Below are 27,215 nucleotides of genomic sequence, written 5' to 3'. Positions count from 1 at the left end.
CCGCAACTCTCTCCAGAATGTCTGCTCACTTGCAAACAAGACCCTTGTCACGCATTACATTACTGTGGATGATTAAATTGACATCATTGGCTTGATGGAAATTTGGCTAATGGGTGATGACATCTTACTGAAGCCTCTTCGCCTCGATATACCTTCCTCCAGCTGCTCCACCTAAAACAGCGCAGTGGCGGTTTGGCCCTTATAAAATCTCACCTTCGTCTGTCCCCCAACCTTCTCCTCCTTTGAGCACCTCACCTTGTTTCACCCTTCTCGTCTCTCCTTTAAAATCCTTGTTCTCTACCACCCACCCCAAGTTTCTCACCGAGATCTCCTCAATCGTTTCCTCCCTCAGCCTCTGTACTGAGCGACCTCATCCACAGTGATTTCAACCTCCATCTCAACTCATCTTGCCTACTTTCCTCTGAGTTCACTAACCTCCTGTCCTTCCTGATATACCTATCAATTCGTCCAATAAAAAGCGACGAGTTAGGAACGTAACTAAAGGTTTTTATTGACTAAATAACAGAGCCCACCCTCGTGGGTGATCGGGTCCAACAAGGAGGAATACCAGCCAGTCGACTACCTTTATACCTGGGCAGGTAGGTGGAGCCATGGGCGGAGTCGGAGGTGGTCAGCCCAGGTATAACAGCGCGACAAGAGGCGACCTCGTATCGTGATACAACAGTGATAACGGTGATAACAATACAACAGTGATAACTATAGTGTAACGATAAAAGTGGTTTACCACACTTCCTTCACCTCTCCCTCATATAAACTCTCCTACACATATTCACGGCCACCCCCTCAACCTTGCCATCTCTTTATGCCCATCATCTCAAATCACAGAAAAGGCCAACTTTGATCACTTCTTTGTATCCCTCACCACTCACATCCCCCTTCAAACCCACTTCTGCTGCGTCTGCCCCTGGAAAGAACTCCCAAAAACGACTTACAATGGCACTTTCAAAACTCCCACTGTCTAGCTTTTGGCCCTCCGTTAGCCTGGATATTTCTGCAGCTATGGATCTGTTCAATCACACACTCACCTCTGCCTTTGATGCCCTTGTCCCCAGTATAACTCGGACTCTCCCCCAATCCGGTTGTTCTCTCTGATGCAGCCCCCACCTTTGTTCCCTTAAGTGCAAGTGACGCAGACCTGAGTGCGTATGGTGCACAACTAGTTTGGCCATTCATTTCCAGAACTGGTTGGACCACATCAGGCATTATTGGGCCTTTCTTTCCCCTGCCAAAACCACTCATTACTTCAAGATCATTCCTGGAATGCAAAGATAGCCACCAGGTTCTTTTCTCCACTACGAAACATCTCCTCCCTCCTCCACCCGCCTCTGTCTCATCCCTCCCTTCCCCTTGTCCATCAAGCTAAGCTTGCCCCAAGGCTCCCCCCTACCCTTAACTTACATCTTTCTCTAGTTTCTCTCCAATCTCCCCTCTCCGAAATCATCTTACCTACGAGACTCACATCCTGCTCTCGACCATAGTCCCGCTAAATTACTGATCATTTAACTTCCCTTACTGGACCAAATTCTAGCTGATATTGTAAATGGTTCCCTCTCCTCGCGTACTGTACTCCACCATTTCAAACTTGTTGTCATCACTCACCTCCTCAAAAAACCCAACCTTGAACCCTCTGCAAACTACCGCCCCATCTCCAAACCCCCTTTCCTCTCTAAGGTCCTTGAATGTGCTGTCTCCTCCAAAATTCCTTCCCAGCGTTCCCACAACTCCAGGTTTGAACTTCCCCAATCCGGTTTCCATCCCTGCCACAACCCGAATCAAAGTCACACGACATCCTCTGTGACTGTGACCATGTTGCACTATCCTTCTCAACCTCTCTGCAACCTTTGTCACGGTTAACTGTACCATCCTCCTCCAATGCCCCACCGTGTCCAGTTGAGTAAGACTGCCCTCACCTGGTTCTACTCTTACTTATCCAGTCATAGCCACAGAATCTTCTGCAATAGCTTTTCTTCACACCCCACAACTTCACCTCTGCAGTATCCCAAGGATGTGTCCTTAGAGCCCTCCTATTTTTCATCTACATGCTGTCCCTCGGCAACATCATCCAAAGGCATGACATCAGGTTCCATATGCACACAGACGACACCCTAGCTCTACCTCATCACCAATGTTCCCTGTAATTTTTTTGGGCCCTGCATGGGCCCTTTAAGGGGCTGCACAGGTCATTCAAAATACCACGCATGCGCGGTTTTTACATTGAAAAGCCGGCAATCCAGCTGCGCGGGTTCCCTGGAGCGCTGCGCAGCCGGGCGGCTTAGAGAGAACATTGCTCATCACCTCTCTCGACCTCTCCATTGCTTCTATGACTTTGGACTGCTTGTCAGACATCCAGTCCTGGATGAGCCACAATTTCCTCCAATTAAACATTGGGATGACCAAAGCTGTTAGTCTTCGGCTCCCGCCACAAACTTTGTTCCCTCACCACCTATTCCATCCCCCTTCCTGGCCACTGTCTCCGGCTCAGCCAGCCTATACGCAACCTTGGCTTCCTATTTAACCCTAAGCTGAGCTTCCGACCCCATATCCTCTCCATCACAAAGACTGCCTACTTCCACCTCTAACATCGTCTGTCTACATCCCGTCTCAACTGATCTGCTGCTGAAATGCTTTTTTACCTCCAGGCTTGACTATTTCAATGCATTCCTCACCGGCCTCCCATCTTCCACTCTCCATAAATTGAGCTCAAAATTCTGACGCCTATATCCTAACCTGCACCACCTCCCGTTCACCCATCACACAATGCTCACTGGCCTACACTGGCTCCCGGTCCACTGACGCCTCAATTTTAAAATTCTGATCCACGTGTTCAAATCCCTCCTTGGGCTTGCCCTTCCCCATCTTTTTAACTTCCTCCAGCCTTACAATGCTCCGAGAGCTCTGCATTTCTCCAACTCTGGCCTCTTGTACATTCCTCCCATTTCCTTTACCCCACCATTGCTGGTCATGCCTACAGTCGGCTAGACCCTAACCTCCAGAATTCCCTGCCTAAACCTCTCCACCACTCCATATCACACTCTTCCTTTAAGACGCTCCTTAGAACTTGGTTGACCAAGCCTTTAGTCAGCCATCCTAATATCTCGTCCTTTAGATCGGTGTTAATTTTTGTCAGATTACGCACCTGCAAAATGCCTTGGGACGTTTTCCTCAGTTAAAGGCACTATATAAATGCTTATAAACATTGTTGTTTCTTTTTTTTAATGCATTCATGGGATGTGGGCGTCGCTGGCCAGGCCAGCATTTATTGCCCACCTGTAATTACCCTCGAGAAGTTGGTGGTGAGCCACCTTCTTCAACTGTTGCAGTCCGTGTGAAGGTACTCCCAAAGAGCTGTTAGGTAGAGAGTTCCAGGATTTTGACCCACCGGCGATGAAGGAACGGCGATATATTTCCAAGTCAGGATGGTGTGTGACTTGGAGGGGAACATGGAGGTGATGTTATTCCTATGCACCTGCTGCCCTTGTCCTTCGAGGCAGTAGAGGTTTGGGAGGCTGAAGCCTTGGCGAGTTGCTGCAGTGCATCTTGTAGATGGTGCACACCATCTGTGTGTTGGTGGTGGAGGGAGTGAATGTTTAAGGTGGTGGATGGGGTGCCAATCAAGTGGGCTGCTTTGACCTGGATGGTGTCAAGCTTCTTGAGTGTTGTTGGAACTGCACTTATCCAGGCAAGTGGTTTGTGCCTTGTAGATGGTGGAAAGGCTTTGGGGAGTCAGGAGACGAGTCACTCGCCGCAGAACACCCAGCCTCTGACCTACTCTTGTAGCCACATTATTTATGTGGCTGGTCCAGTTAAGTTTCTGGTCAATGGTGAAACCCCTCCCCAGGATGTTGATCGCGGGGGATTCAGCGATAATAATGCTGTTGAATGTCAAGGGGAGGTGGTTTGACTCTCTCTTATTGAAGATAGTCATTGCCTGGCACTTGTGTAGCACAAATGTTACTTGCCACTTTTCAGCACAAGCCTGAATGTTGTCCAGGTCTTGCTGCACGTGGGCACGGACTGCTTCATTATCTGTGGTGTCACGAATGGAACTGAACACTATGCAAACATCAGCAAACATCCCCACTTCTGACCTTATGATAGAGGGAAGGTTATTGATGAAGCAGCTGAAGATGGTTGGGCCTAGGACACTGCCCTGAGGAACTCCTGCAGCAATGTCCTGGGGCTAAGATGATTGGCCTCCAACCACCACAACCATCTTCCTTTGTGCTAGGTATGACTCCAACCAGTGGAGAATCCACCCCCACCACCCCCCCGCAGATTCCCACTGACTTCAATTTTACGAGGGCTCCTTGATGTCATACTTGGTCAAATGCTGCCTTGATGTCAAGGGCGGTCACTCTCACCTCACCTCTGGAACTCAGCTCTTTTGTCCGTGTTTGGACCAAGGCTGTAATGAGGTCTGGAGCCGTGGTCCTGGCGGAATCCAATCTGAGCATCAGTGAGCAGGTTATTGGTGAGTAAGTGCTGCTTGCTAGCACTGTCAACGACACCTTCCATCACTTTGCTGATGATTGAGAGTAGACTGATGGGGCAGTAATTGGCCGAATTGGATTTGTCCTGCTTTTTGTGGACAGGACATACCTGGGCAATTTTCCACTTTGTTGAGTCGATGCAAGTGTTGTAGCTGTACTGGAACGCCTTGGCTAGAGGCACAGCTAGTTCTGGAGCACAAGTCTTCAGCACGACAGCCGGGATGTTGTTGGGGCCCATAGCCTATGCTGTATCCAGTGTTGTTGGGGCCCATGGCCTGCACTGTATCCAGAGCACTCAGCCGTTTCTTGATATCACGTGGAGTGAATCGAATTGGCTGAAGACTGGCTTCTGTGATGGTGGGGACCTCAGGAGAAGGCTGAAATGGATCATCCACTCATCATTTATGGGTGAAGATGGTTGCAAACACTTCAGCCTTGTCTTTTGCACTCACATGCTGGGCTCCGCCATCATTGAGGATGGGGATGTTAATGGAGCCTCTTCCTCCCGTTAGTTGTTTAACTGTCCACCACCACTCATGACTGGATGTGGCAGGACTGCAGGGCTTTGATCTGATCCGTTGGTTGTGGGATCACTTAGTCCTGTCTATAGCATGCTGCCACCGCTGTTTAGCATGCACGTAGTCCTGTGTTGAGCTTCACCAGGTTGGCACCTCATTTTTAGGTGCGCCTGGTTCTGCTCCTGGCATACTCTTCTACATTCTTCATTGAACCAGGGTTGGTGCCCTGGCTTGATGGTAATGGTAAGAGTGAGGGATATGCCAGGCTACGAGGTTACAGATTGTAGTGGAATATAATTCTGCTGGGGCTGCTGATGGCCCACAGCACCTCATGAATGCGCAGTTTTGAGCTGCTGGATATGTTCTGAATCTATCCCATTTAGCATGGTGGTAGTGCCACACAACACAATGGATGGTGTCCTCAGTGTGAAGACAGGACTTCATCTCCACAAGGTCTGTGTCTGCAACAAGTAGATTGGTGAGGATGAGGTCAAGTAGGTTTTTCCCTCATGTTCGTTCTCTCACCACCTGCCACAGGCCCAGTCTGGTTGCCTTCAGCACTCAGCCAGCTCAGTCAGTTGTAATGCTACTGAACCAACTCTTGGTGATGGACATTGAAGTCTCCCAGAGCATGTTCTGTGCCCTTGCTACCCGCAGTGCTTCTTCCAAGCGGTGTTCGACATGGAGAAGTACTGATTCATCAACTGAGGGATGGCGGTAGGTGGTAATCGGCAGGAGGTTTCCTTGCCCATGTTTGACCTGATGCCATGAGACTTCATGGGGTCCAGAGTCAATGCAGAGGACTCCCAGGGCCACTCCCTCCTAACTGTAAACCACTGTGCTGCCACCTCTGGTGGTTCTGTCCTGCCGGTGGGACAGATCGTACCCAGGGATAGTAATGGAGAAATCTGGGACGTTGGCTGAAAGATATGATTCTGTTAGTGTGATTATGTCAGGCTGTTCCTTGACTAGTTTATGAGACAGCTCTCCATCAATTTTGACACAAGTCCTCAGATGTTAGGGAGGAGAACATTGCAGGGTGTGTCTGTTCAGGCTGTTCAGGTAGCTCCCTTGGCATTATTTGAAGGAAAGCAGGGCGTTCTCCTGATATCCTGACTAACATTTCTACTTCAGCCAACATTACTATGAACACATTATCTAGTCACAAACTAATCTGCTTTGTGGGACTCTGGCATGTGCAAAATTGGCTTCTGAATTTGCCTATACAACAGGGACTTCTCTTCAACTGTAATCAATTGCTGGTCAAGTGCTTTTGGACGTTCTGAGGATGTGAAAGGCACCATTTAAGTGTAAGTTCTTTCTTCACCATATCAAGTAATGCATTTACCCATTAAGCAGTTGAGCAGCTTGTTGCATAATTTAGAATGATGCAACATTTTAATGAGAAAATTCCACATTGTTGACCGTTTTATATCATGAGGATTTCTCAGACAGCAGGGAATCATTTCAGCAAAGTGAAGTTGGGAGAGGACAGTTAGAGGGAGAATAACGTTCATATTCAACAAAATGGGGAAAGGTTTTGTGCCCGCAGATAATTTTGCATTTACTGGATCTTAAGTAATAAAGAAGTGTACCCAATGATACTGAAGTTGCCCGTTTCTTTCAGCAGCAGCAGCATTTTTTGATGTAATTATCAACTAACTGAAGTAACTTCACAATGTTAAGTGACTCCTGATCAGTCAGGAATCTTGCCAAAGTAATACACGTATTACATTTGCCTTTTTAATTATATAGATGTAATATCTGCAAATTTGCAGACGACACAAAGCTGGGTGGGCGTGTGTGCTGTGAGGAGGATGCCGAGAAACTCCAGGATGATTTGGACAGGTTGGGTGATTGGGCAGAAGCATGGCAGATGCAATATAACGTGGATAAATATGAGGTTATCCACTTTGGTGGCAAAAACAGGAAGGCAGATTATTATCTGAACGGCAATAGATTGGGAGAAGGGGAAGTGCAACGAGACCTGGGTGTCCTTGTGCACCAGTCGCTGAAGGTAAGCATGCAGGTGCAGCAGGCGGTTAAGAAGGCAAATGGTATGTTGGCCTTCATAGCGAGAGGGTTTGAGTACAGGAACAAGGATGTCTTGCTGCAGTTGTACAGGGCCTTGGTGAGACCGCACCTCGAGTATTGTGTGCAGTTTTGGTCGGAGGAAGGATGTTCTTGCCATGGAAGGAGTGCAGAGAAGATTCACCAGGCTGATACCTGGGATGGCAGGAATGACGTATGAGGAGAGATTGGGTCGATTGGGCTTATACTCGCTGGAGTTTAGAAGAATGAAAGGGGATCGCACTGAAACTTATAAAATTCTGACAGGACTGGACAAACTAGATGTAGGAAGGATGTTCCCGATGGTCAGGGAGTCCAGAACCAGGAGTCACAGTCTAAGGGTAAGGAGTAAGCCATTTAGGACAGAGATGAGGAGGAATTTCTTCACCCAGAAGGTGAACCTGTGGAATTCTCTACCACAGAAGGCAGTAGAGGCCAATTCATTAAATATATTCAAGAAGGAGTTGGATATATTTCTTAAGGCTAAAGGGATCAAGGGATATGGGGAGAAAGCAGGGACAGGGTACTGAATTTGGATGATCAGCCATGATTGCATTGAATGGCGGAGCAGGCTCGAGGGGCTGAATGGCCTACTCCTGCTCCTATCTTCTATGTTCAGATCAAAACTCTTATCCATGCCTTTTTCAGCTCCAGACTCAACTATTCCAATGCTTCCTTGATCGGTATCCCTTCTTCTACCTTACAAGTTCATCCAATATTCTGCTGCCTATATCCTACCCCATACCAGGTCCCACTCACCCATCACTCCTGCTGCTGACCTGCACTGGCCCCTGGTTACCCAAGACTAAGTTTAAAATTCTCATCCTTGTGTTTCAATCCTTTAATGTCCATACCCCTCCCTATCTCTGCAACCTCCTCCAGCACTATAACTCTCCCCACCCCTGAACTCTCAGCTCCCCTGGCACTGGCCTCTTGGGTAACATCCCCTCCCTTCGCCCCATCATTGGCAGTTGGTCTCCTTTGTTTCTATTATATTACATTTACAATGGATTATTTTAAGAGTGTAGTGATAGTCATGTCGGCAAGCATTGCAGCCATTCTTCACAAACAGCAATGAGACAAACTTGATGGTATTGGCTCAGGGAGGAATGTTGGCCAGGCCACTGGGACAATCCACTTGCTTCTCTGAATAGTGCTGCAAGATTTTTAACATCCACCAGAACAGGCAGACAAGACCTTGATTTAACATCACCCAAAGTACAGAGTGTTCTCAGTAGTGCACTTGCATGTCACCCCAGATTATGCTCTCATGTCCTGGGGCTTGAACCCATAACTTTTTTGAGTTCGAGGCCAGAGTCCTACCAACTAAGCCAAATTGACATATAATACCACAAAACAATTGATTATGCTTATATATCTTGCATTTTCTGGTCACTAAGTGTTCCATTGCAACAAAACAAATTCCTCATTAACTAAGAAAAATCAGATAATCAGTTGGCATGAAAAGATGCCAATTGAGATGTGGCCTATTACTTTCTATCCTACACCTAAATTCAATTGTAGCTTAAGACTCTCCTCACCTATTGGATCAAATTTAAAGCCAAGCACAAGTTGCCAATAATTCAGTTAATTCTAATTCCATGTATAATACATTGGAGTGATAGGTGTTTAATTTAAAATTAGAAGTAATTAAAGAAAACATCCTTTAGGGCTTAGGGAGTTTTCAGCACACCTGATTGAATCAGTGACTTGACTTATGGCATCACCCAGCAAAACAGCAGCTGCAGCAACAGCAGACAGAGCCTCCATTGTGACTTCATCTACCTAGTGAGTAGCCTAGCAACCGAGAAGAAACCTAAAGACACAAGAGAAAGGGAGATAGACAGTTCTCTTTCTTTGTTCCCACATTATGTGTCTCTCACTTCTTGCTTTTCAAATTATTTTTCGATTCAAAATTTAAATGGGGAGATGAATTGCAGACAAATTAGGCTAAAGCTCCACCAAAGGTTTCATTAATGCACACAATACGTCCAGATTATGTTCTTTACTATCACAAGTAAGCTATATAAATTTACAGGTTTGATATGTTATCATTCACACACGTCAACTGGCTTATACCATTGCAGCATCTAATTCCAGGGTCAGTGCTTTTATTTTTGAGATGCAACAGCAAGTCATAACGTTTTCATTTATACCTGTTGGTTCTTCAAATATGTGACAAAGTAGTACAGTCTGAGTTACCTGTATAAGTTCTCCTCGCTTTAAGCCAGTTGAAACATCACTGGTTGGCAAGTAGGGTTCAAATATCTTCTTCCTCCTTCCTCGGTTAGACCTATTCCGATTCCGCTTCTCATTAGGAATTGAATGTATACCTTGGTTTCCCACTGCAAAAATAGTAAAGATGTCATCAATAAAATTATGATGAATATATATTTCCTCTTCCCCCGCCCCAAAGTTTCTCACATATTCAACCAAGCCTTCTGTCAACCTTCCTCTTCTCTCCCTTGCTGGCTCAGCATCCCTCCACCTTACTTACACATTTGGTTGTGAAGTATCTTGGTACTTTTTTTTTTAAATTAATGGTGCTACATAAATGTAACTTGTTATTTTATAGAAGAATTGCTTTTTCAGAGTTGCACATTTAAAAAAAAGTCTCGAGTTACACGTACAACAAACTAATGCCTTAAACTGAAGGCATGGACTACATATTCAATGCTGCCTCCAAACAGAAAGGCAGGTTTTCACCATTTCTAGCAAAATAATTAAACTCTAATAGCAGATCTCCTGTGGCATTGTGTTTAGCAAGTTAAAGGATTCACTACTTTATAACAACAGGGGTATTTGTGCCATGTAAGGGATAACATCTGCACCACTGATATAGTGACTGAATAAGTCAGATTCTAGTTTTACTAAATGCTGCTCTGGGATTTTTACTCGTGCTTTGGGGATGCCACAAAATCCATTATTCTGTATACATCTATCCACATCTATCGAGCGGGCAAGACAGTTGGCTACAGCCAGGTACTGTACATTTAAATAACAACAGGAAACGCTGGAAAAACTCAGCGGGCCAGGCAGCATCGGTGGAGAGAGAAACAGAGTTAACGTTTCTCTGATAAAAGGCATCACCTTCAGATCATAGATTATACTTATTGAAAAATTACAATTATTTGATGCAGTACAGAATATAATCCAAAACAATTATAAACTACTATAGGTGGAATTAGAAAAAATACCAAATATATAAATGGATGGAGCATTGGCAATGAAACTTAACAAGGACCCATGTGAAGTCTTGCACTCCTTCAGTAACCAGGTCCTGTGCTGGTTGCCCTGGAAGCATTTTACACAACAGCCACAAAATTGATCCATAGCATCAAAAGACACAAGAAGATTGGAAACCTGGGGTTTTTCCAGTTTCACAAGGACCGAAAGGTAATCTTGGAGAAATATTCTTATAGGAAAGATAAATTCAGAACACTACTAAACTAAACCATGACATTAGGACAAGAGGGCACAAGTTCAAACTGGTAAGTGGGTAATTTAGGGCCGACATCAAGCAACTCACTTTTCTACAGAAGAGTGGTCAACGCTTGGGCTTCCAGGTAGTGTACTGAAGGCAAAACAATCCTTGGAATCATTTTTTAACAAGTTGGATGCCAGGATGAGCAAGAATGTAGGCTCCTTCGAAATAATAAGCTAAGATGGGCTAAATAACCACTCATCTGCATCTACAAAGGAATCGTCAGAAAACAAATAAACTTTGTATCGAAAATTACAATCTACAATACAAAATTTAGCTGTTGCTACAACTTTAAATGTCTATAAATCTGTCGCTTTTATCAGTGTAGCTTTACATCTAATATCATATATACAGGAAACTCTTTGGTATCCAGCACCTACGGGACCGGATGACGGAGAGGGTTATCTACCGAGGCTATTTTTAACAAACAAAAATTAAAAAATCAAGAAATGTGCAGTATACAGTAATTGGGTAATCACCTACAGAATGTTGTGTTAAATGGATGGTGGAAGATGCTTGATGGTAATCCATAATTCTTTAATTACTTAACTTAAAAACATAGAAGATAGGAGCAGGAGTAGGCCATTCGGCCCCTCGAGCCTGCTCCGCCATTCAATGCGATCATGGCTGATCATCCAAATTCAGTACCCTGTCCCTGCTTTCTCCCCATATTCCTTGATCCCTTTAGCCTTAAGAAATATATCCAACTCCTTCTTGAATACATTTAATGAATTGGCCTCTACTGCCTTCTGTGGCAGAGAATTCCACAGGTTCACCACTCTCTGGGTGAAGAAATTCCTCCTCATCTCTGTCCTAAATGGCTTACCCCTTATCCTTAGACTGTGACCCCTGGTTCTGGACTCCCCAACCATCGGGAACATTCTTCCTGCATCTAGTTTGTCCAGTCCTGTCAGAATTTTATAAGTTTCAATGAGATCCCCTTTCATTCTTCTAAACTCCAGCGAGTATAAGCCCAATCGACCCAATCTCTCCTCATACGTCATTCCTGCCATCCCAGGTATCAGCCTGGTGAATCTTCGCTGCACTCCTTCCATGGCAAGAACATCCTTCCTCCGATAAGGCGACCAAAACTGCACACAATACTCAAGGTGTGGTCTCACCAAGGCCCTGTACAACTGCAGCAAGACTGTTCTTGTACTCAAACCCTCTCGCTACGAAGGCCAACATACCATTTGCCTTCTTAACTGCCTGCTGCACCTGCATGCTTACCTTCAGCGACTGGTGCACAAGGACACCCAGGTCTCGTTGCACTTCCCCTTCTCCCAATCTATTGCTGTTCAGATAATAATCTGCCTTCCTGTTTTTGCCACCAAAGTGGATAACCTCACATTTATCCACATTATATTGCATCTGCCATGCTTCTGCCCAATCACCCAACCTGTCCAAATCATCCTGGAGTTTCTCGGCATCCTCCTCACAGCACACACGCCCACCAGCTTTGTGTCATCTGCAAATTTGGAGATATTACATCTAGTTCTCTTGTCTAGATCATTAATATATATTGTGAATAGCTGGGGTCCAAGGACTGATCCCTGCAGTACCCCACTAGTCACTGCCTGCCACTCGAAAAAAGACCCGTTTATTCCAACTCTTTGCTTTCTGTCTGCCAACCAGTTCTCTATCCAAGTCAATACCTTGCCCCCAATCCGAAGTGCCTTAACTTTACACGCTAATCTCTTATGCGGGACCTTATCGAAAGCCTTCTGAAAGTCCAAATACACCACATCCACTGGTTCTCCCTTATCTATTTTACCAGTTACATCCTCAACAGTAAAACAAAACTTATAAACGCCTGTATACAGTACTGTAGTTGACTACACTTATTCCAAGTCAGCTGGTTCATCAGGAATATCCATGCCAGCTAGGTCATCAGGATCATGCACTTCAACAGATTCTTCAGGCACTTCCACTGCTTCAACTCTTTTGGAAGCTTTCCTAAACATGTCCCGAATGTCTGCTTGCTTAGTGGACTCTTGCCTTTTCTGTAGAAAGGTGGAATGCAGAATATGGAGGTGCATAACTTCTTGGGCAGAGTAGCAAGGATGCCTTTCAGCAAATTGGAGGATTGAAGCAAATCCTTCTGCAGCTTTAGCCCAAGACATCATCTTCTCTTCACTTTCCATCTCACTTTCCTTTACTTTCTTTGGATTCAAAACATTCTCAATTATTTCATCATCACTTAGCATATGCACAACACCAACTTCTCCATCTGCATCAACCCACTGCTCAATATCACTTTCACTGAGGTGACGTAGAGGGTTTGCTGGGCCTACATTTTTCACCATGCCAGCCATTTCCATTACTGTACTCCTCTTGGGACGAACATTGAACCCATGAAATTCCTCCTCTGAAGAAGAACCTTCAGCAAACATTACAGAAGGCCACAATTTGCGCCAGGCTTGCCTCAGAGTGTGACCTTTCACCAAGTTCCAGCAACATGCAACATTATAGATGGCATCGTTAAGATTGTATTCCTTCTGAAATGCGTGAATATTGTCATCTTGGCTTATCAGTTTACGTAGGAAGTCTTTCTTGCAATGACATTTCAGATTTTGGATAACGCCCTGATCCATGGGTTGTATGAGAGAAGTTGCATTTGGTGGCAAATAAATGGTGAAAATATTTCCCGAAACCAACTCGGATTCATGCGGATGGGCTCTACAATTATCAAGCAATAAAATGCATTTGCAATCTTCAGGTTTCCCTATTCTACGGAAATGTTCCCTCACAGATGGAACAAAAATATAATGGAACCAATACGAAAAGATTTCCTTATCCATCCAAGCATTTTTTTGAGCTTTGTACTCAACAGGTAAGTGCCTCATATTTTTAAATGCACGGGGATTTTTATACTTCCCAATAACAAGAAGTTTAACCCGGTGTGATCCAGCAGCGTTCGCACATGTTAACACGGTTACACGATCTTTATTTTTCTTGTAACCTGAAGCATTAGCCTCACTAGCCCCAGCAAGCGTTGATTCTGGCAAAAACCTCCAAATTAAGCCAGTTTCATCGGCATTATATATCTGTGCTGGCGACAAATCATGTTGCTGCACAATCCAATTGAAATAATCGCAGTATTCTTCTGTGGCATCATGACCAGCTGATTTCTTCTCCCCAGAAATATCGAGTCGTCGTATCCCGTGCCGTAACTTGAAGCACGTTAGCCATCCCTCAGAGAAAGCACACTTGTCAGTGAGCTCCATCCTTCCGTAAAAATCCTTCGCTTGCTCGATTAGCATGGGTCCAGAAAGTGGAACACCCTCTGAACGCTTAAGATAAAACCACTCAAAGCACGGCATCCAGCTCTTCAAGCTTAGGCTTACGAAGCGTACGCCGTTTCTCTACACTCTTAGATGTCTCCAAGCTTGAATAAAACTTGAGCAGCTTATCCTTCTGTGATTTGATGTCGTAGATTGTTGACGAACCGATTTTGAATTCATTCATAATGTTGATACGCTTCTCTCCCCTTTCTATTCGTTGGCATATCTCGATTTTCTGTTTTAAAGTTAACACCACTCTCTTCCTTTTGCTTGGACCAACTTTTGGGAATTCCATAATGCAAGATGGGGGAGATAATTCACGATAAAGATGGAGAAACACACAGAAAAATGGTGGATCAGAAGAGACTACCGGCAGCGCAGGAGAGTCAGACCCTGTTATTGCGGTGTTTGGACTTCCGACAGCGCCAGGAAGCCGAGTAGTGGCACTTTGGAGAACTACCCCCACTGACTAACTCGGCCTTCGCGGGAGACTCGGACCCGGCAACATTGCCGGTTATTGAGGAGTTGTTTTTGGAATTTTGCCGGTTAATAGAGAATTCCGGATATTTAGGTGCCATTTAAACGAGAGTTTCCTGTACACCTTTTTTGCCCTTTGCTTTGTTAGAACCACACAGGTTTTTATCCAGACCAGAACTTGGAAGAGTTGAATTTATGTCACAAATGTGTTCAACATTCACAAAATATACCAAACACATTTTAGTAACCATTGCATTACTCTTGACCAAATCAGTTCCAGTTCTTGTAAAAAAAAATTACATTATAACTTTTATAATGCACAACATAGTGGCAATTTGACAACAAAAGCATTAAAAATAGTTCCATCTGTAAAAGACTGTAAAGCATTAATCCAATATAACACAACTCTCAACTTTAACACCCATTCTGTGAAGAAATGAAGACATTTGGATTCACATTAAATAAGATTTTATCAGCTAAATTGCAGGAACCAAATATATTTATTGATGAATCTTAGTTTAGAGGATACTCGATACCCACAATAAGAGATTACCAATGTTGCCATTCTACTACCCAGCAATCCCCACATGACTTACAATTCTTCGAATATTTGCTAGTAGTCTGTATTTTAAAATTAAACACATATGTTGCCTTATAAAAGGAACACAATGTACCACTTGAAGAATCTACTTACTTCAAATCTACTTTTGGGGTGGGAATATTAGAATATGTAATGCTTTTCTAAGCAGTGGGCGGGGAACACTTTATAAGTTGTGTGTGCAGAAATCTAGGTGGAAATAAAAACCATGGGAAAACGCCCATTTTTTCTATAATTAACAAACTTACAACTTCAGAAATCATGCAATTCAACATTGCACATTCTGGCAATTTTATTAGTTATGGAGGAAGACAGGCTTTTCCCATTATTCTTTAATAGACACCTCACCTGTCATATTCCCACTGGTACAATAGCCAAGAACCATGACCAGGCAATGTTCTTTAATCTTTCTGTTCACTATGGTACTTTGGTTAGCATCACGCTTGGCTATTTCCAACCCACTGCTGTCCGTGGCAAATCCTCTGGAACAAGTTGACATGTGCCACTGTTGGATCACAGCTCCATCCCACCCCTCCTCTCCTGATCTAGTTCTACAGGTACCAACTCTCCAGAAGAGAGGCATTGGCAGCAAAAGTTAATGTCAGAAGTACACTAATGCACGGTGTAGAAATAGCTCACGGGTGAAGAGAAAGCAATGTGGCTATGATGGTAGATTCAGCAATTAATTTGAAATCACCTGGGAGCTGCAAAAAAACAAAGCAAACAGAATGCTTAATTATATAGCTATATCAGGCGAACAAAATACAAAAACTGTACAGTGCCTTGGTCAGGCTGCACCCCGAATACTGTGCGCCAAGCTACAATGAAAACATTTCAGCCATGGAGCCAAGCAGAAAAGGGGCATGAGGCCGATCCCTAGCTTCAAAAGATTGAGTTACGAGAAAAGATTGGAAAAACTGGAGTTCTCCAGTCTTGGAAATAAGCTTCTGAGATAGGAAGCTAATGGAAGTGTAAAAGATATTCAAAGGCATAGATCAAGCTAATCCAGAGCACTACCTCAAAGTATACCAAGATACTAGTACAAGGAGTCATATGTTAAAGGAAAATTTAGGACAGATGTCAACAACTACATACAAAGAATAATTAATACTTGTAACAGCATTTTGGGTAAAACAGTGGAGGCAAAAACCTTGAACTCATTCAAGAGACAGATGATATAATGAAGGGAATCGAAAGCATGTTTTTTTAAACTCTAGATAAATGGTTTCTCTCATCTATATTGTGATCTTTGAAAACTACCACAGTGCTGTGCAGTTAAAGACTAAACGCCTGGCTGATACTAATCCAACCAGTCATAATTGTTTCAGTCCCCCATAACATCTAAATAAGTAAACTAATAATGGCAGATACTGATGAAGCCACTCTACATTAGTTAGACACTAAAGCTACAAATTTCAGAGTTGGTTTTAATAGCCACATCCCATATTCAAATAACCCTTAGCATGAATCCTAAATTTTTGGCCTTTTGCTAATGTTTCACGGACCAGCAGAAATAATCTTTCATTAATTACCTCTCAAATCCTTTCAAAAAAGGTCAATACTCCTATTACAGGTAGACTACCCTTTATCCGAACTTCCGAAAACCGAAACCCTCTAAAAACCGAAGGTTTTTTCGTTCAGCGTAAGTCTGCGCACGACATGACCAGAGTGGCGCACGACTTACGCTGAGCAGGGCAGAGGGTCACTGAGTTCCCTCCTGGGTAGGAGATTGCAGGCCGAGCCGGGCAGTGTGAAGGAGGTATACCGGGAGAGTGAACCCAACAATACAGCGGCCCGTCCGATAGCTGCAGCGGCCTGTCCGATATTCCACCCCCCCCCCCCCCCCCGCCGACCCCCACCCTTTCGGATAAGGGATAGTGTATCCTTTATCCGCACTTCCGAAAACCAAAATCCTCTGAAAACTGAAAGTGTTTTCGTTCAGCGTAAGTCGTGCGCACAACGCCGACCCCCCCCCCCGCTGACCCCGACGCCCCGGCCGACCCCCACCCCCCGGCCGACCCCCACCCCCGACAAATTTCCCAGTCTTATAAAATACCTTCCGAAATCCGAAATTTTCCGAAAACCGAAACACGGCTGGTCCCGAGGTTTTCGGATAAAGGATAGTCTACCTGTATATCACTCCCTTAACCTTCGCTGCTCCAGTATACACAACTCTAGTTTTTCAGTCTCCAATCATAACTATATCCTTTCACCCCTGATATCATCCCAGTGAATCGATACTGCATGTTTCCCATTGCTCCAATATGCTGTCATGAGGTGCCCAAACTACACAGTACAGTGGAACCTGCTTAATTGCAACTACTCGAGACAACTTTGCAAATTACGATAAAGCGGGAACTTCTACAAAGTGGGAAGCAACAAAAGCAACAAAGATCAAGGCTGCTGTGGTGCATAACAATCTTTAGTGGCCTAAATTATGTACATCTTACAACATGGTTGAATACAGTAAAACATCTTAAAAAGGAAGAAAAATGCTCATGTCTTGCGAGTTCTTTTTACTGCTGCGATGAATTCTGTGATTTTTTTGTGGCAGTCATCAACGTCTGCATTTTTCTAACCAGAGTAAAATTCATCAAAACGTTTCACTATTCACCTAAACATAGCTTCGTGCTTCTGTTTCCTATCACGGTTTTCATTTCTTTCCTAGTACAGGTACACGATCCCTTATCCGAAAGCCTTGGGACCAGCTGAGTTTCAGTTTTCGGAATTTTTCGGATTTCAGAAGGTATTATTATAAGACTGGGAAATTTGTATTTAATATAAATTTTTTAAAGTTCAGGCTACCTCTTGCGACTGTTCCGTGTCTCATTCCCCTTCCTGCTTCTCTGGAAAGCCGGATATCGGCTGACTCCTACTGAGCTGGCCTGCAAATCAGGTCGGGGGTCGGGTGGGGGGGGGGGGAGAAAAGAATATCGAACGGGCCGCGGTTCAGGTCGGGGGTCGGGTCAGGTGGGGGGGGGGGGGGGGGGGAGAAGAGAAAAGAATATCGGACGGGTCGGGGAGAAAAGAATATCAGACGGGCTGCGGTTCGGTTTGGGTCGGGGGGGGGGGGGGGGCGGGGGGGGGAGAAAAGAATATCGGACGGGCCGCTGTATTGTTGGGTTCACTCTCCCGGCACCTCCTTCACACTACCCGGTTCAGCCTGCAATCTCCTACCCAGGAGGGAACTCTGTGACCCTCTGCCCTGCTCAGCGTAAGTCGTGCGCCACTCTGGTCATGTCGTGCGCACGACTTACGCTGAACGAAAACACTTTTGGTTTTTAGAGGTTTTCGGAAGTTCGGATAAAGGAGTCTACCTGTAATTCAAGACGTCCGCTTTTCTTTTAGGAATTTTAGAAACCCGAGATTCAGAAATGCCATGCTTTTATACGACTAGCTTTTGAATCCTCAATTCCTAAAAGCTGTTCAAAACAGCCACTTGTCCACGCAGCAACATATCATGGTGCTGTGTTGAACCATCTAGAAACCGGACTTAGATTGCTCCCTCACCCACCACACTAACAAACAGGTGGAAACTAGGTCTTAGGCATGTTGACCACCAAACCCAATCAGATCGAGAGGTGAAAGCCACCAAAGGTGACAAGTCTCGTTAAAGCGGGGTTTTTGTCCGCCACACTTGCAAATAAGTAGGAATTGCTACAAATGAAATTGCAATAAAACAAACAGAATTGTAAGTATAAGGAAAAAAATGGGACTTTAGTAATGATTGTGTTAAACTAGAATTGCAATTAAGCAAGCTGCAAATAAATGGGTACGACTGTACTTCAATTGCACGCTGACCAATGCCTCAAATCGAATTCATGGTACACTGCTTGTTTTTGTATTCAACATCCCTTTATATCAAACACAGAATCCTTTTTATGGCTTTTCCCATCTGCAATCCTGCTTTTAAGTGTGTGCATCTGCACCCCTAGATTTCTGTCCCTCCAAGAGAAATTCTACCATTTAAGATTTCCATTCTCTTATCTTTCCCCCAAAATATACTTCACATTTATTTAAGTTGAATGGTCTTTGTCACATATCTGCCCACTCCCCCAACCAATGTTCCCTTTAAGCTGCGCAGCCCTCAAGCCCTCCTGCGCAGCCGGCTTTTCGCATGCGCTGTGTTTTGAATGGGCCACGTAGCTACTTAAAAGGGGCCGTGCACCCAAAAAAATTGAGGGTCCATTGCCCCCAACCTGTCTATAATCTACCTGCAGTCAAAGGCATTCTTCCTTATAGGAGTGTCAACAAATTTTACACAGAACCAGGTCTAGCACTGCAGGTTTGCTCAGCGTACTTTTAACATACTGACTTAGAAAACACTCATGACTGTTTTCTACGCATCCTTCCCATTCTGATTACCAACATTAGTGCTATCCCTGGCTCCTTTTGGATAAAGTCCATTTTAGCTCCATTACTTCTACAAACCTCTGTGAATTGCCTACACATCTATTATTGCTCTCCGTTTGGATGTCTACAGTATTAGACACCCAGTATTTTTGCAGAGCTCTTACTATCTTCACACGAAGAATTTAAAATAAATGCATTGCTCTCACGACATTACAAAGGCAGGCTTCGGGACAGACACCCACCTTAAGAAATTTAGTTATGAGGTTTACCTTCTCATTAGAAATCACCCAGCATAGCTATAGCAATGTGTAAACTCTCCATGAATTAAATAGTAAAATTCTTATATTTTCAAAGCCAGTGGTAGATATCACTTGTGTCACCAATCAACATCTTACACATTTTGTTTGCTTTGGCAGAAATTCACCATCTCGCCAGAATACTGCAATTATGGATTTGGGTCTAAATAGGATTTTGTCAACTTTACTCTGCATTATTAGTGTAGTTATACTATATGTGTTGGGGTACTTGTACAGAATTTAACAAGTAGAAATGCAAAACTGAACCCAAACAATTGCTAGACCAAGATTCGGAACGGAGAATTGAAAATAAATCAAGGATTTTTTTTTTTTTTTTTTTTTTTAATAAAGTGAATACCTCTCTTTTACCATCATACCTCAGCTAACTTTCCTAAAGTTACTTATGTGATAACATTAAACTATGCTTTTATGCTGTACACGATCCCATGAGAGCCCTCTACTGCCCAAGTATGCAGCTAGCAATGCTTTTCCAGCATCAGGCAGCTCTAAGTGACTTGCAAGTTGGAACAAAATACTGCCTCCAAATGAAATAAATGGAGCTGCTACAGAACACTGGCAATCATCCCTCTAGGTAATGTCACCTGAGCAGCTGAATAGGGAAGAAATGACAGGACGGTGTCAAGCAGTAAAGTCAATAATAGTTTAAGATAACATAAATACATGTACGATAGCAAAATACTGCGGATGCTGGAAATCCGAAATAACAACAGAAAATGCTGGAAAAACTCAGCAGGCCAGGCAGCATCCGTGGAGAGAGAAAGAGAGTTAACGTTTCAGGTCGAAACCCTTCGTCAAGACTGAAAAAGTACAGGAAATGAAACAGATTCAAAGGCCAGTTTGGGGGCTGGGAAATGGGGATGAGAGAACAAGAGAAGTGAAGAGACATTCAGAGGTATTCAAAACGAGACGAGATGGTAATAGGACTAGTGGAGACAAAAGACAGCTCTAGATTAGGTGTGAAATGTGCTGGCAGAATGGGAGACAGCTGCCATGTGGGAGAGAAAAAAAAGGGGGAAGGGCCAAAACAAAGGTGTGGATAAAAAATATAATGGGGGCCGAGGTTATGATCTGAAATTGTTGAACTCGATATTGAGTGCCTAATCGGAAGATGAGGTGCTGTTCCTTGAGCTTACGCTGGGTTTCCATGAAACAATGCAAGAGCCCGAGTACGGTGAGGTCTGAGTGGGAATGGGGCGGTGAATTAAAATGACAGGCAACCGGAAGCTCGGGGTCACCCTTACGGACTGAACGGAGGTGTTCTGCAAAGCGGTCACCCAATCTGCGTTTGGTCTCCCCAATGTAGAGGAGACCACATCGTGAGCAGCGAATACAGTATACTAGATTGCAAGAAGTACAAGTAAATCGCTGTTTCACCTGGAAGGGGTGTTTGGGGCCCTGGACAGTGGGAAGGGGGGAGGTATAAGGGCAGGTGTTGCATCTCCTGCGCTGTCTTTTGTCTCTCCACTAGTCCTATCACCATCTCGTCTTGTTTTGAATACCTCTTAATGTCTCTTCACTTCTCTTTTGTTCTCTCATCCCCATTTCCCAGCCCCCAAACTGGCCTTTTACTCTGTTTCATTTCCTGTGCTTTTTCAGTCTTGACGAAGGGTTTCGACCTGAAACGTTGACTCTATTTCTCTCTCCACGGATGTTGCCTGGCCTGCTGAGTTTTTCCAGCATTTTCTGTTGTTATTACATAAATACATGTATTGTTTTTAGCATGAAGATGGGTGGGGGAGTATTTAAACAGAAAGTACTCCTTCACGCCCCAGGTTTTCCTTCCCCTCCAAGTACAAATCTGCGTGACCAACTTGGCAGCAAGATCAAGGCTATAATATCTATTGTAATTGTACAAATTACTTTATATCTCCGTTTTGAAAACATCCTTTAAGCTTATGCAGCAGAAACAGCTGTCCTGGTGATCTGCCATCTAACGACATGTCACTCGATTTCACAGATATAGGCAAACCTATTATTTTGCTTCCCTATAAACTCCACTCAAGTGTATCCAAAGGGCCTTGGCCCTGGCGACAACTTGTATTTATATAGCGCCTTTAACATCATAAAACGTCCCAAGGCGCTTCACAGGAGCACTAGCAAACAAAATCTGACTACATAGAATGCAAAAGTCCTTCTGATGTCCATATTATGGAACCTTCTTGATCATACCAATAAGATGGGTCGGATTAGTTAGGTGGAGGCAAATGTTATCACCTTTGATAAGAATTGATCAGAAGACACATTAACAACCAGCTCAAAAGCTCTCCTGACCAATTTTAAACCTAGATGCAATATTAATGTTTCCATATTGGGAACATTCAATTTATAGAAGCTATAGGCTTAAAGTAAGTCTGATAAAAAAGTACTTCATTGGCTGTAAAGCACCTTGGGACGACTGGTGGTCGTGACAAGCGCTATATAAATGCAAGTCTTTCTTTCGCTCTTTTCTGATCAGAAAAGCAAGACTGAACGGGGATTAATGTGCCACACACCTTTGATATGGCAGAAAAACAGAGATACAACTCCACAGAATGCACCAATGCCAGCCAGTGAAAAGCACAGCTGCTAAATGCACGCAATGGAGCTCGATTTATGCTGTATATCCATTAGCTTAGGAGGTAATTCAAAACGTGTGATAATTCCACAGAACAAGAGGGCAAGGTGACTCTCCACACACCAACTCCCAAAATACTTCACTTTAAAAGGAAGTCACTATTGGCTGATGACAAAAGTACTGAAGCTTTAGTACTTGAACTAGTTTTGATAATTGATCAAATTACAGTTTCCAGTAAAGCCATATTAACCATGGTTTCCAAGACCAACAAATGCAACCAAGGTCACCTGTACACGCTGGTCCTGAGATGGTTACTAGGACGGGGAGGAGAGAAATGTCAGGACGTCTGGCCCCCCTGGCCTAGGTGGAAAACAAAAAACAAAGTTCTGTGGAAGTAAATATATGTACTTGTGGACATCTTCACATCTGGAATACAATTTCATTCACTAGTTTGTGTAGTTTATTTCAGAGCATGAAACATGCCAAAGCAGAGAAGATTACTAATGAGGAACTGAAACAACTACTAACTGAATTACAATTCTGTACACGTAGCATGCTGGAGTTTCAATGCATTGAGCTAGGGCCTGATAATCTGCATCCTAGGGTACTTAAGGAAGTGGCCCTAGAAATAGTAGATGCATTGCTGATCATCTTCCAACATTCGATGGAATCTGGAACAGTACCCATGGATTGGAGGGTAGCTAATGTTACCCCACTATTCAAAAAAGGTGGTAGAGAGAAAACGGGGAATTACAGACCGGTAAGCCTGACATCGGTAGTGGGGAAAATGCTAGAGTTCATTATAAAAGATGTAATAGCAGAGCACTTGGAAAACAGTGACAGGATCGGACAAAGTCAACATGGATTTACAAAAGGTAAATCGTGCTTGACTAATCTACTGGAATTTTTTTGAGGATGTAACTGCTAAAATAGATAAGGGAGAACCAGTGGATGTGGTGTATTTGGACTTTCAGAAGGCTTTCGATAAGGTCCCACATAAGAGATTAGCATGTAAAGTTAGGGCACATGGGATTGGGGGCAAGGTATTGACTTGGATAGAGAACTGGTTGGCAGACAGAAAGCAGAGAGTTGGAATAAACGGGTCTTTTTCCGAGTAGCAGGCAGTGACTAGTGGGGTACCGCAGGGATCGGTCCTTGGACCCCAGATATTAACAATATATATTAATGATCTAGACAAGGGAACTAGATGTAATATCTTCAAATTTGCAGACGACACAAAGCTGGGTGGGCGTGAGTGCTGTGAGGAGGATGCCGAGAAACTCCAGGATGATTTGGACAGGTTGGGTGATTGGGCAGAAGCATGGCAGATGCAATATAACTTGGATAAATGTGAGGTTATCCACTTTGGTGGTAAAAACAGGAAGGCAGATTATTATCTGAATGGCAATAGATTGGGAGAAGGGGAAGTGCAACGAGACCTGGGTGTTCTTGTGCACCAGTCGCTGAAGGTAAGCATGCAGGTGCAGCAGGCGGTTAAGAAGGCAAATGGTATGTTGGCCTTCGTAGCGAGAGGGTTCGAGTACAGGAACAAAGATGTCTTGCTGCAGTTGTACAGGGCCTTGGTGAGACCACACCTTGAGTATTGTGTGCAGTTTTGGTCACCTTATCTGAGGAAGGATGTTCTTGCCATGGAAGGAGTTCAGCGAAGATTCACCAGGCTGATACCTGGGATGGCAGGAATGACGTATGAGGAGAGATTGGGTCGATTGGGCTTTTACTCACTGGAGTTTAGAAGAATGAGAGGGGATCTCATTGAAACTTATAAAATTCTGACAGGACTGGACAGACTAGATGCAGGAAGGATGTTCCCGATGGTCGGGGAGTCCAGAACCAGGGGTCACAGTCTAAGGATAAGGGGTAGGCCATTTAGGACTGAGATGAGGAGGAATTTCTTCACCCAGAGTGGTGAACCTGTGGAATTCTCTACCACAGAAGGCAGTAGAGGCCAATTCATTAAATATATTCGAGGAGTTTGATATATTTCTTAAGGCTAAAGGGATCAAGGGGTATGGGGAGAAAGCAGGGACTGGGTATTGAATTTGGATGATCAGCTATGATCGCATTGAATGGCAGAGCAGGCTTGAGGGGCCGAATGGCCTACTCCTGCTCCTATCTTCTATGTCTATGTTTCTATGTAGGCTCGGCTCAATTGGTAGTAGTCTTGCCTCGGAGTCAGAAGGTTATGGGTTCAAGTCCCACTCCTAGGCTGACACTTCAGTGCAGTACTGAGGAGTGCTGCTTTGTTGGAGGTGCCATCCTTCTTATAACATGTTAAAAAGGACTGTATTCTTGTTCCAGTGGTTCAGGTGGACATTAATAATTACATCATACAAAGAAAATTGTAAGTTGTTTTTAATGACTACTTTGCGTCTATCTTCACAAAAGAGAGGGATGATGCAGACACTGTAGTTAAGGAGGAGTGTGAAATATTGGATGGGAGAAACATAGTGAGAGGGGAAATATTAAGGGGTATAACATCTTTGAAAGTAGATAAAACCCCAGGCCCGGATGAAATGCATCCCAGACTGTTAAGAGAAGCAAGGGAGGAAATAGCGAAGGCTCTGACCATCATTTTCCAATCCTCTCTGGCTACAGGTGTGGTGCCGGAGGACTGCTAACGTCGTACCGTTGTTTAAAAAGGGATAGACCGAGTAATTACAAGCCTGTGTCAGCCTAAACTCGGTGGTGAGCAAATTATTGGAAAGAATTCTGAGGGACAGTATTATTCATCATTTAGAAAGGCATGGATTAATCAAGGACAGTCAGCATGGTATTGTTAAGGGAAGGTCATGTCTCACTAACTTGATTGAACTTTTTGAGGAGGTAACAAGGAGGGTCGATAAGGGTAGCACGTTTGATGTAGTCTACCTGGATTTTAGCAAGGCTTTTGATAAGGTCCCGCATGGCAGACTGGTCAGAAAAGTAAAAGCCCATGGGATGCATGGGAACGTGGCAAGTTGGATCCAAAATTGGCTCAGTGGCATGAAGCAAAGGGTAATGGTCAACGGGTGCATTTGTGACTGGAAGGCTATATCCAGTGGGGTTCCGCAGGACCCTTGCTTTTTGTGGTATACATCAATGATTTAGACTTCAATGTAGGGGCATGATTAAGAAGTTTACAGATGATACAAAAATTGACCATGTAGTTGGTAGTGAGAAAGAAAGCTGTAGACTGCAGGAAGATATCAATGGACTGGTCAGGTAGGCAGAAAAGTAGCAAATGGAATTCAATCCGGAGAATTGTGAGGTAATGCATTTGGGGAGGCCTAACAAGGCCTCAAGTATACACAATAAATGGTAGGGTACTGACAAGTGTAGAGGAACAGAGGGACCTTGGAGTGCATGTCCACAGATCCCTGAAGGTAGCAGGACAGGTAGATAAGGTGGTTAAGAAGGCATACGGGATACTTGCCTTTATTAGCCGAGGCATAGAATATAAGAGCAGGGAGGTTATGACAGAACTGTATAAAACACTAGTTAGGCCACAGCTAGAGTACTGCGTACAGTTCTGGTCACCAAGGATGTAATCGCACTAGAGAGGTACAGAGGAGATTTACGAGGATGTCGCCAGGTCCAGAGAACTTTAGCTATGAGGAAAGATTGCATAGGCTGGGTTATTTTCTTTGGAACAGAGGAGGCTGAGGGGAGATTTAATTGAGATGTATAAAATTATGAGGGGCCTAGATAGAGTGGATAGGAAGGACCTATTTCCCTTAGCAGAGAGGTCAATAACCAGGGGGCACAGATTTAAAGTAATTGGTAGAAGGACTGGAGGGGAGTTGAGGAGAAATGTTTTCACCCAGAGGATGGTGGGAACTCACTGCCTGAAAGCGTGGTAGAGGCAGAAGTCCTCATCACATTTAAAAAGTACTTCAATATGCACTTGACCTAATCATTAATCACAGCAAGTTCCAGTGCAAAAGCCCACAGAAAGTCTGTGCTCAAGTGCAAGTGTAATGAACAGCTAGCACTGTTTCTTCGCCGCTGACCGCAAAATCCAGGCCAATATCTGCGCCACTAATTTACAGTGACAAATAAGTCAAATTCCATTTTTATTAAATGATAACTCTTGGATTTTTAACTTGTGCTTTAAGGATAGAACTTTACAACTCTGTCCATTATTCTATGAAAACTGTAAATGAGGGGTCTTTATATTTTATATACATTTCCTTGCTATATTTTTCATTTTTATCCTTTACTATTTTTATTGCAGGGAATACGGATCAAATCGGCATACAATATTCACCAATTGGAAGGATATCTCTGGTATTAGCACTGGACAGAGGAAATAAGGTTTAGCTGCACCTAAGGGCAGGCCTGGGTTTGAGAAAATCTGGTTCTGATGATACTGCAATTGAGCTGCTGGAGTTTGGTAGTTTGGGAAGGGGGTCACAGAATCACAGAAACCCCACAGTGCAGATAGAGGCCATTTCGGCCCATCGAGCCTGCACCGACACATATCCCACCCAATCCCCGTAACCCCTACACCAACACATATCCCACCCTATCCCTGTAACCCCACGTATTTAATCCCCCTAACACTAAAGGGTCAATTTATCATAGCCAATCAACCTAACTGCGCACATCTTTGGACTGTGGGAGGAAACCGGAGCACCCGGAGAAAACCCACGCAAACACGGGGAGAATGTGCAAACTCCACACAGACAGTCGCCCGAGGCTGGATTCGAACCCGGGTCTCTGTCCTTTGATCTCATAGTACTGTGGTGTGGGAACCCAACATTTTCCAGAACTTAGATTTGGATCACTGAAGGCATGCCTGCCAATGGTGGGGCGTGGGGGGATGGGTGGTGAATCAGAGGCTGGAGTCAGAAGAAAGGAGAGTACAGTGAGGACTGTAAGGTTGGATGGGGTTAAGGGCTGTGGAGGACCAAAGCAATAAAACAAAATGTAAATACGAGGATGAGAATTTTAAATTGGAGGCTCGAGGGGCCAAGTGGCCTATTCCTGCTCCTATTTCTTATGTTCTTATGAAAGTTATTGTAAATCAACGGGGACAGGTGGGATGGG

The 27,215-nt window shown here is 44.1% G+C and overlaps 1 protein-coding gene across 5 annotated transcripts in view; it reads right to left on the bottom strand.

Annotated features, from left to right (window-relative positions):
• Positions 1-27,215, bottom strand: part of dis3l2 (DIS3 like 3'-5' exoribonuclease 2) — a 380,300-nt gene that overhangs the window by 330,505 nt on the left and 22,580 nt on the right. For all 5 annotated transcript variants that reach the window (XM_085990207.1, XM_085990206.1, XM_085990205.1 and 2 more), the window contains exon 3: positions 9,302-9,444. In XM_085990207.1, the coding sequence (XP_085846333.1) occupies positions 9,302-9,444 (143 nt within the window). The remainder of the gene's footprint in view (positions 1-9,301; positions 9,445-27,215) is intronic.

The sequence above is a fragment of the Somniosus microcephalus genome, chromosome 6 (genome assembly GCF_052327205.1).
Source record: "Somniosus microcephalus isolate GS21.2 chromosome 6, FLI_Smic_1.0, whole genome shotgun sequence".
NCBI lineage: Eukaryota > Metazoa > Chordata > Chondrichthyes > Squaliformes > Somniosidae > Somniosus > Somniosus microcephalus.
Note: the sequence above shows the minus strand (reverse complement) of the source record. Positions and strands in the feature narration are given on the sequence as shown.